The sequence below is a fragment of the Eutrema salsugineum genome, unplaced genomic scaffold (genome assembly GCF_000478725.1).
Source record: "Eutrema salsugineum unplaced genomic scaffold, Eutsalg1_0 scaffold_1, whole genome shotgun sequence".
NCBI classification, from domain to species: domain Eukaryota; kingdom Viridiplantae; phylum Streptophyta; class Magnoliopsida; order Brassicales; family Brassicaceae; genus Eutrema; species Eutrema salsugineum.
In genome coordinates, this window is record NW_006256909.1 from 4,255,091 (window position 1) to 4,266,725 (window position 11,635).

Consider the following 11,635-nt stretch of genomic DNA (forward strand, 5'->3'; position numbering starts at 1 on the left):
GATTTTTGGCATTGTAACTTAGCCCAGATGTTTTGGAGAAGAAATTATGAAAGAATGAGGAAGGTTATGAGTGAATGAGCTTAAATATTTACTTATTACAGCTTTAAAATTGGTTGATAAGCATTTATTCCATTTTCATGGTTGTTCATGGTGGTTGAAAGTATTGAAGACGATGGCATTCTCGTAATTAAAAAGTCTTTAGAAAGTCCAAGAAGACTTTAGCCAATTAAAGAAAAATCGAATTATTAGATGTGTAATGGCATTTTCGTTAATAGTTTAAGTGGGAAAGATAAATTGTGAGAAAATGATAAAAGTTGGAAAAAGAAAAAAAAGAGGTTAGTTTTGTGTTTGACTTTGAAATATGGGTTAAATATGAAACTCTCCCTATCTTTTATCTTTTATTATGTAAAAGTCAATCTGTCGAACAAAAAAAAATGTAAAGGTCTATCTAATTTATTAAATGGTATTCTAATAGAATAAAATACACGATTCTAATGGAAAAAACAAAAACAAAAAGAAATACACAATTCATAGATGACGTGTTGGATACTTATACAGTTATACTTTCATAGCCATTCAAATTGAAATGTGTCAGCTATCCATAGTAGTAGGCGATTCTTGTCATATGGATGGATGATGTGTTGGCAAAATTTACTTTCATAAGCCATGCAAATGGAAATGTATGTCCACTCTTTCGAGTTCCATGCATGCTATTTGTTTTTCGACACGACCCACATGAAAAAAAAAAAAAGTGGTATCCCGTCAGGTAATTAATTATTGATGGATTTTTGAAAAACCCTAAAGCTTATGACATGTGCTTAAGAATTTCATTTCATTAAACATAATATAGTTTCGCCGACAAAAAAAAAACATAATATACTAGATATGCAACATGCATATAAAATACAACTCTGGTAACATATACTTCAATATATAAAACAGCATCAAGAGGAGAGAGGATGATCTAATATTAAACATTCATAAATTTGATAAAATGGTAAACCAGAATTTTCTTATATAACATTCTATTTGTTTGCTCCTAATTGTAATGAAATTTTATCTTGTATGAAAGTCTTATATATGGTTGAATTGTAATGCAAACTTTCCTTCGTAATGCACCAAATATGAATTTCTTCAAACTTAATAATAACCTAATTACAACCCATTTCTTCTATCTTTCCTCCCTCTGTAACCATCAAACCAACTTAACAATTCCCTACTTACAACCCACTTCTTCTATCTTTCCTCACTCCTTAGCAATTATAACATGATTTAAGTATCCCCTACTTTCATATTAAATGAAATGATCTTGATGTTTTATTGGTGACATGTGTGTTTTCTCTTTTCGCATCTAATTATTTTATTCAACTTCACAAATATTTCATTTATCATGAAAATGCGACCCGATTCTTGTATAAAAGCGTAGCATTACATTCCTCTCTTCACCTCCTAAATCATTTCAAACGTCTCAGCCCAAATGAAAATCCCATTGACTTTTCTTATTCTCCTATTTTTCCCTCTCTTGATAAAGACTAACCAAACAAAAAACACAATCTACCTTCCTCTTGTGCATGTTAGCACTGAAAACTATTTTCCTAACAAAGTTATTTCCCCTCCCCTCATGTCACCTCGTGCACACAGAGGGCTCATGTACATAGCCGAAATTTATTTCGGTTCTGTAAAGCAATATCTTCACGTGGATACGGGAAGCACTTTTACATGGATAAATTGTCACCCTTGTAGCCACTGCTTGGTTGACAACATCTATCCAAAATACAGGCCGGCAGAATCAGAAACATACTTTGATGCATTTTGTGAAGCAACGGAGAAGGATTCCAATCCAAGGTTTACCTATTCCAGGGGAAGATGCAACTACGAACTCCAATATGCAGATGACAGTACATTTCGAGGTACCCTTTCATTAGAAACAATTAAACTAGAAACGCTTGATGGTGGGTTTGAAACTGTAGAGGACGTGTATTTTGGGTGTAACTATCAAGCCTTGGGTCACTATGACGGAACAGGAACAGGCTTATTAGGCCTCGGGCTTGGAAAGTACTCCCTTGTAGAGAAACTCGGTTCAAGGTTCTCTTTTTGCTTCGGTCAAATAAAAGAAGGTACATCTACTCACAATCTAATACTTGGGGATGGTGCAGTGATACAAGGACATCCGACTGTAGTTAATATCGAAGATGGTCTGTATATGTTTCAACTAGAGTCTGTTCTTGTTGACGAGAAAAAAACTTTGGACAAACCACTCCAGGTAGTATTAGACACAGGCACGTCCATATGTCACTTCTCATCAGATTTGTTCAGGTTTATTGTGGCTAGAGTCGACAAGCTAATAGGATATAGATTCAGAATCCTTACATATGGGTCATTACTATGCTACCAAGTGGGTGCTCAAGAAATACCAGATCAGATTGATATCAGTTTCATATTTGCTGGAGGAGCTGAATTAAGGGTGGATGTCCGAAGTTTATTAGTACCAAATGGGTCTCCTGGAATTTTATGTTTGGCGATCGATGAAATTCCTAAAAATAAACGTGGTGAAGATATACACCCAACCCTCATAGGGGCTGTAGCTATGCAAGGCTATAACTTCGGCTACGACCTAAAAGCAAAAACTGTATATTTTCAAAAACGAACTTGTAATGTTTAAATTAAAGTTAGTTTTTTTTTTGGTCTTTTAATTCAATGTTGTTAAGTTACTGTTAAAATGTAACAAGATCTACAAAATATTGGTAGTTGTTTGGTTTACAAGAGATTGCCTCTTAATAGAGAGAGAATGAAAGGATGAACATCAGACGACCTAATATGAAGAACAAAATAAAAATTTAAAAGCATGGAGCGAAAAGACAAAATAAAATTTTAAAAACATGAATGACTTCGGGATACGAACACTCCTGGCAACAAATGTCATAGGGTTTCTTCTTTTTCTGTTTTGAACGCGGAGAAATATGAAGGTGATGTTGCTGGAGACATGGAAGCAGGCTTATTACCAAAGCGCAGTGATAAGCATTGCAAGTCAGGGTTGTTGTGGAAAGAAGAATCCAGGAAATGTGATGACACCAGTAAAGCCAAGTTCAGACCATGGTCACTCTGGTTGTTGTGACAAGAAACAGAAAGATAATGAAAGGATTGTGAGAAACAGCTGTTGTGTAGAACCTGGTGATTTGGGACAAGGCCGTGGCTCTGGGTGTTGTGGTACCAAGATTCACCAAGACGAGGTGAAACAAAGCTGTCATAACAAGGCTGGTAACTCGGAGGAGATAGTCCTGGACGTTAGTGATGGTGATTGCAAGTCGATCTGTTGTGAAACTGGCTCAGAACTACAACAAGGTTCTTCAACCTTGGTCAATCTTGATGAAGAAGTGAAAGTCTCGGTCAAAGGTTTTTGCTCAAGGGCCAAGGCCTGCTGATCCTGTGGTAGCTAGCTTGAAAGTGGAAAGCAATGGCAATTGTGAGTCAAAGTGCTGTGAAAATTCTACGAAGGATAAAAAAGAGATCAGTTCAGAGGTGAAAAAAAGGAGTCTAACTGTAGCAGCAGAGAGAGAAGCCACAGTCACCATCACCACCACCATGCGTAAAAAGAGTTTGTGATTGAATAGCATTAGCTTCTCGCTCACATTTGTACTAATAACCTTTCATCAGCAATGACGATATATTAATAGAGAAACTATGTGATTCATCAAAGAAATGTAAATGAATCCTTTTCGTTTTCCTTTTAATCTTCTCCTGTTATCAAATAAGGGTTCAGAACAAAGTCAAAAGTGTTGTGTTACCAAACACAAGATTTTTTCTTTGTTCCCAAGTAAAGGAATCAGATTAAGAGAACCCTTAACTGAATATATGATTCTTCATTGATCAGATATGATAAAAAAAAAAGTTTAATAAGAAAGAAATGGAATGAAGAAAAAGATATCAAAGATTATGTACAAAACGCCAACACAGAGGACTGGCCAGTGTGGTGTAATGATCCTCAACTTTTGCAGATTAAACAAATCATCCCAAGGTCTTTTATTTCCCCAACTCGCTGAGAAGATCTGGAAGTAGAGGGATGCAAGTTCTTTGTAAAAATTTGCAGGAATCATCTCTCGCCAACACATATCAGGTGAGCATGTTTAACCTTTGACGTATTAATATAATTCAAGAAAGAAAAAACAGAGAAGTGATCCTTCTCTTCTCAGCTCTTTTACATAGCTTTGCATTGATTCTACTTTGATAAACTTGAGTGATTAAGAGTAAGACGTTAGTTCTGCTTATGTCCAAATTATGTTATTTGGTTTGGAAAGCATGCTACGAGATTCTTCAGTTCTTCTTACCCCTCAAGCTATCTTATCTTATTACTTTGTTTTTGTTCTCCTCTGTTTTTATTTTTAGTATTTTGTTATGGTCCCTGTTTACGTACTTTGCTTCTCATGTTATCATAATGGATCTCCATCCTTTACTCATCTCTCAATTAAGGTAATTAACCTCAATATCCTGAATGTTCTTGGATCATCGTGCTCTACGCTTTAAACGTTAATGACATTCTAATATGCAAAACGATAAATAATATCATGATTCTCGAACGATACTGTTCATTAGCTTGTAGGATATGCTTAGCTCTTTGTAATTTACATGTAATAATCGAGGTTGTTGTGCTGCAAAAATCTTTTAAGTTTGAATTTTAAACAGTTGACTGTAAATTTTTAGACTGTGATTTTCTTATTTAATTTATGATTGTGACTTTGAGAAAAAGGTCACAAATTCTGGATTTAAAAAAAAAAGCAACGAAAGAATCAAAAGTATCAAATCATGTGAAGAAAAAAAAAACAATCAAACCATGTGTCAGCTTCCGAAACCAAAAACCCTAAATAAGAAAAATTGAAAGAAAAAAAAATACTAAAATAAAACAATTGTCATCAATCTGCGATTCAATCATGCATGCCAGCTTCTGTACTAAGGCCATCTACAAGATCGAACAAGAGATTTTTACACTCAGATTGACGACAATAGTAACGAAATTGATTTGGCCACAAGTCACCTGGAAGCTTGTTTCGCAAGTCACCGTAAGGGTATCCCCTATGATTCTTCCATGCCCCCCAAAGCCGAATATAAGCTCGAGCTTTGTTTTGTAGGAATATAGATCGGTCCATGTCATTGGTTGATGTCTGAAGTTTGTATTTTTCATCCGCTTCTCTTTGCCATTCTCCAATCATATCTGTAAAGATACTGAAATAGTCAATCTCCGACGGGTCCGGTCTGAATAGTTTTATCTTAGAAAAAGGATTTTTATCTATCCAATATTTTGCCATGGAAGATTGGACTAAAAGGAAGAGGATGAAGACTTTTATGGCCAGAGACATCGTTGGAAGATCGAATAGGAGTTTTTTGGGTTCAAAAAAAGGATGATAAGTTTGTGTTTATATAATAGAAGCTTGGCCAATCCTTTTCCAATCGGGATTAGGGTTTTAACGCTTAGCTAATTAAATTTTGCCAACTCATTTCCGTATATATCGTTTTGTGTATTGATAATTTATTAAACAACAAAAAATAACATTAATTAAACAGGGGTTGAACTTGAAACTTTTTTATATATTAGACCATGTGAAAAATAGGATCAAAAAGAAAATAAAAAGGGCAGTGGAAAAGAAATCGATGGATTTGTGAATCAGTTGACCTTAATTGCTTATGTTCGGTTGATTTACAAGGAGAAAAAAATCTATATCCTTTTAACGTTATTAAAATTAAAAATCATATAAGAAGATATTATACTTATCTGATATTCACAAAATTAAATCAATAACTTATTTGCATTAAAGACTCTAAACATTTTTTAAGGAAATAACCCCGTTTATTAAATGGGAAAACACGCACATGCTGATGTCATATTACACGGCGCTTGACGATAAGAGTATCAAATAACCTCTTATGATCGTATCCGTTCTAAGAAATAACAAAAAAGTCCACATCTTAAAATCTCTAATTTGAAATCTAAAAAATCTTTGATCCAAGATTTTCTCGTTCTGAATCTTTAACTTAACGTGAGACAAAAAAAAAAAAAAAGATATTTCCTAACGAAAATGACGTTTAAAAAAAAACGAAAATGACTTTTAAGGCGCCGAAGAAACCAACTCGAGCCTTCCTCTATCACTCGAGAAAATATCAATTGAGGTTGTTACACTCCTTCCGGAAATCTCTTCCTATCTAGTTTAGACAGCAACCCTCTCAACGAAGTCAGGCACGCTCTTGTTTACGTTTTTGAAGCAAATGAGAAGAACCAAAACGATCCGGTGTCTTTGCTTAGGAAGGCTTTGTCCGAACTTCTTTGTGTACTATTATCCACTTTCAGGCAGGCTAGTGAGATTAAAAACGGATCGTAAGTTTCAGCTGGTTTGTAATGGAAAGGGAGTTCCATTAACAGTCGCTATCGCAGCTCCTGACCTCTGCTCTCTAAACTATATACAAGACTTTGTTGATGAATTTGCATTGCATCTTGTGGCTGACATCGAGTTTTTTGCTTGTGTAACAAGTATGCTTTACAGCTTTAGCAATCTTTTCTTTATTTATTTTAAGTAACATTGAATGGTGATATTAGAGTGCCCCTTATATACATTTCGTGACGGCGAATCACGTTCAAGACATACATTTTGCATTATGCACCAAGAACTAACAATAGGATGAAGCTATTGAACAAGTTAATTGTTTCTGAGTTGTTTTAGCATTCCATTGTATTCTACTATTCTTCATGTCTCTAATTCATGTAGTTTTTATAAACGTAGAAACCCGAATATGAACAATCAAAATAATAATAATTTTTTGATAATAATAAAATAGTTAAATACCACCAAATTGAAAGGTCATTAAAACTTGACATAAAATATTTTCAAAACAATCGTGTAGTTCTGTACGGACCGGACCAGGATTTAAAAAACAAGCTCGAACTGTACGTTTTCGGGCTAGGCCGGACCAAACTCCCATATACGAGGTTTGCGGGTTCCAAGCTAGGACGAGACAACCCGATTGACAAGTAAACTAGATTCCCATGCCTGACACAAGAGACTCACAATATAAGATCATGTTGACCTCTCTATACAAAACCAACTAACAACACATATAAAAAATATTAAAAAGAAACCAATTTACGTATCCATGATTTTTAAGACTGAAAAATCATTGGTAATGTAATTATTCATGATTAAGTTAATATTGTACCGAAATATGTTTTTTTTAATTTTTAGACAACACATGTGTACGGAAACTCAATCATAGACGTGTACATCGAGTTAACCTAATCATCGATTTCTGACATTGTAAAACTCGTGAAGAGAGCCAAGAAAAAAAGCTTATGACAGGAACTATGTCGAGGAGGTAATAAGAAACACGGAGAGAATGATTAAGGAGGATGTCAAATTCGGCGACGTAATCGATGGATCATTAATTGTTCATGACCGATATGAGAAATGTCGGGTTTTTTGGATCGATGGATTTTGGTTGGAACGAGCCTGTCAATCTGAGGGGTCTGATGTTTGAAGAAAGCGCCAAAAACATGGGGATGATCTTGAGACCCTCCAAGCTAGATCCAGCAATGGAAGGTGGGGTTAGAGTGGTAATGACATTGCCGAGAGATGCAATGGTTAAGTTCAAGCAAGAAATGGATGATATGATGCATCTTCGTCCTCGCTTTTGATGTTTTTTTTATGGTAAGAATTTGAAGCTACTCTTGAACTTTCTATAAACGGGTAAGTACTGAATCGGAATCGGAATCTAGTGGAGCATTTTGTAAACTACCTTAAACCATGGGATTACCCTAAAGAAGGTGGCAACCATCCATGCATATAGAATCAGAATTTAGTGAAATATCCTCTTTATTAAAATTAAGATAGGGAACGGCAAAGAACCACATTCTCAACATGAAAAGAAGAAAGAGAATCACAAATGGACTGAAAATAATTGAATGCTTAAATATGCTCCTGTTCTTTTATATGATACAGTTATCTTTTAATCCTTTTATGTAAAAGTCAATCTGTCGAACAAAAATAATGTAAGAGCATGTTCAATGCTAAATTTTAAATTGGAGTTCTTAAAACATATTTAATAATAAATCTAATTAAAGTTAAGAGAGAGAAAAATAATTTAGTTTTGGAGAGAAAAAAAATGAGAGAGAAAAAATATTTTGATTTCATATTTATGATCTTTTAATTTTTTGACACCTGTCTGCTAAGCACTGCATCCTAAAACGCTTAAACAAGCATCGATGTCTAATTTAACTAATTATTTACATTATTTTTAAAGAAAAAAGCCTAAGAATCTATATAAGCACTCAGCGTTGAACGTGCTCTAAAAGTCTATCTAATTTATTAAATGGTATTCTAATAGAAAAATGTAAAAGTCTATCTAAAATACACGATTCTAATGGAAAAAAAAAAGAAATACACAATTCATAGATGACGTGTTGGATACTTATACAGTTATACTTTCATAGCCATTCAAACTGAAATATGTCACCTATCCATAGTAGTAGGCGATTCTTGTCATATGGATGGATGATGTGTTGGCTAAATTTACTTTCATAAGCCATGCAAATGGAAATGTATGTCCACTCTTTCGAGTTCCATGCATGCTACTGTTTTTTTTTTTTTTTTGTTAAAGTCATGCTACTGTTTGTTTTTCGACACGACCCACATGAAAAAAAAAAAAAAGTGGTATCCGATGAATACTCTGATATCAATTCATCTGAAGCAAACACACTTTGTGGAAAATGGGAAAGCCCCAATTTATCAAAGTCTAGCTCGGGAATCAAGATCGAATCGAGTTCCATTATAGTAGCTATATCTTCATGAGCAACCTCTTCACGTTTAGCTTTGTAGTCGGTCAATTCACCGTCGATGCATGATATCATCCAACAGCTCCAGGTTGGCCGTTGTCTGAGCCAGCCTATCTTGAAACTCGGCAGCATAATCTCTTCCCTTGAGATGTGCTTTGACTTGTAAAATAATAAATCCCGTTATACTTGGCAGCCACTTCGTTCCTCGCATCTTGGACAGCTCTCTGAATATCGTTATCGCAAGACTTGACCAACATCGATACGGAATGGCACTACGAATTGCTATGAAAAAAATTGTAGTGACCTTAATCACAGGGCCACCGATAAATAGTATAATGATTCTCGAACGATACTGTTCATTAGCTTGGTGGACATGCTTAGCTCTTTGTAATTTACATGTAATAATCGAGGTTGTTGTGCTGCAAAAATCTTTAAGTTTGAATTTTAAACGGTTGACTGTAAATTTTTAGACTGTGATTTTCTTATTTAGTTTATGATTGTGACTTTGAGAAAAGGTCACAAATTCTGGCTTAAAAAAAAAGCAACGAAAGATTCAAAAGTATCAAACCATGTCGAAAAAAAAAACAATCAAACCAATACCATGTGTCAGCTTCTGAAACCAGAAACCCTAAATAAGAAAAATTGAAAGAAAAACAAAAACTAAAATAAAACTATTGTCGTCAATCTACGATTCAATCCTGCATGCCAGCTTCTGTACTAAGGCCATATACAAGAGAGGTCAAGAGATTTTTACCCTCAGATTGACGACAATAGTTACTATATGATATTGGCCACAAGTCATCTTGAAGCTTGTTACGCAAGTCACCATACGGGTATCCCCTATGATTCTTCCATGCCCCCCAAAGCCGAACATAACCTCGAACTTTCTTTTGTAGGAATATAGCTCGGTTCATGTAATTGGTAGGTGTCCAAAGTGGATATTGTTTATCCGCTTCTCTTTGCCATCCTCGAATCATACCTCTGAAGATACTCAAATAGTCAATCTCTGACTGGTCCGGTTTGAATGGTTTTATCTTGGCAAAAGGATTTTTATCTACCCAATATTTTGCCATGGAAGATTGGACTAAAAGGAAGAGGATGAAGACTTTTATGCCCAAAGACATCGTTGGAGAGATCGAATAGTTTTAGGTTCAAGCCTGATGATAAGTTTGCGTTTATGTTATAGAAGCTTCGCCAATCCTTTTCTAATCGGGATTAGGGTTTTAACGTTTAGCTAATTAAATTTTGCCAACTCATTTCCGTATATATCGTTTTGTGTATTGCTAATTTATTAAACAACAAAAATCACATTAAACAGGGGCGGTTGAAACTTTTTTTCTATATTATTAGACCATGTGAAAAATAGGATCAAAAAGAAAATAATAAGGGCAATGGAGAAGAAATCGATGGATTTGTGAATCACTTGACCTGATTGCTTATGTTCGGTTGTTTTACAAGGAGAAAAAAGTCTATATCTTCTTAACGTTATTAAAAATCAAAATCATCTAAGAAGATATTTTACTCATTTGGTATTCAAAATTAAACCTATAACTTATTTGCATTAAAGACTCTAAATTTTTTTAAAGGAAATAATCGCGTTTATTAAATTGGAAAAACACAAACACACGCTGATGTCATATTACACGGCGCTTGAGAACGATACAACAAACAATGTTATCAATTAGTCTAACCTGTTATCCGTTCTTAGAAATTACAAAAAATTCCACATATTAAAATCTCTAATTTGAAATCTGAAAATTATTTTTATTAGTACCAAATAATCCTACAAAATCCTTGATCCAAGATCTTCTCGTTCTGAGTCTTTCACTTAACGTTAGAAAAAAAGAAGAAGGATATTTCCTACCGAAAATGACGTTTAAAAAAAAAAAAACGAAAATGACTTTAAAGGCGCCGAAGGTGAGTGCACGATTGAATAATCTTATATAACATTCTATTTGTTTGCTCGTAATTGGAATGAAATTGTGATCTTGTATGAAAGTCTTATATGAATTGTAATGCAAACTTTCCTTCGTAATGCACCAAATATAACGCTGTATATACTTCGAAGTACACTCCCATATGAATTCTTCAAACTTAATAATAACCTAATTACAACCCACTTCTTCTATCTTTCCTCTCTCTTTAACCATCAAACCAACTTAACAATCCCCTACTTACAACCCACTTCTTCTATCATTCTTCACTCCTTAGCAATAAACATGATCTACTTATCCCCTACCTTCATATTAAATGAAATGATCTTGATGTTTTGTTGGTGACATATGTGTTTTCTCTTTTCACATCTATATCATTTTATTCAACTTCACAAATCTTTCATTTATCATTAAAATACTACCCCATTCTTGTATAAAAGCGTAGCATTACATTTCCTCTCTTCAGATCCTAAATCATTTCAAACAGCCCAAATGAAAATCCCAATGAGCTTTCTTATTCTCCTATTTTTCCCTGTGTTGATAAAGGCTAACCAAACAAAAAACACAATCTATCTTCCTCTTGTGCATGTTAACACTGCAAACTATTTTTCTAATAAAGTTATTTCCCCTCCCCTCATGTCACCTCGTGCACACAGAGGGCTCATGTATATAGCCGAAATTTACTTTGGTTCTGTAAAGCAATATCTTCACGTGGATACGGGAAGCAGTTTTACATGGATACATATTGTCACCCTTGTTCCCACTGCTTGGTTGACAACATATATCCAAAATACTGGCCGGAAGAATCAGAAACATACCGTGATGCATTTTGTGAACCAAGCTTTACATATTCTTATTCGAGTGGAATATGCAACTACGAACTCGAATA

At 34.5% G+C, this 11,635-nt stretch overlaps 2 protein-coding genes and 1 pseudogene across 2 annotated transcripts; 1 reads left to right on the forward strand and 2 right to left on the reverse strand.

Annotated features, from left to right (window-relative positions):
- Nucleotides 1-4,919: 4,919 nt before the first annotated feature.
- On the reverse strand, nt 4,920-5,351 carry LOC18030900. The gene has a single exon (XM_006412692.1). The coding sequence runs from the start codon at nt 5,349-5,351 to the stop codon at nt 4,920-4,922; it is 432 nt and encodes a 143-aa protein (XP_006412755.1).
- A 511-nt stretch (nt 5,352-5,862) lies between these two features.
- LOC112081876 lies at nt 5,863-7,675 on the forward strand (annotated as a pseudogene).
- Nucleotides 7,676-9,504: 1,829 nt separating this feature from the next.
- On the reverse strand, nt 9,505-9,936 carry LOC18030901. The gene has a single exon (XM_024148680.1). The coding sequence runs from the start codon at nt 9,934-9,936 to the stop codon at nt 9,505-9,507; it is 432 nt and encodes a 143-aa protein (XP_024004448.1).
- Between the last annotated feature and the right edge of the window lie 1,699 nt (nt 9,937-11,635).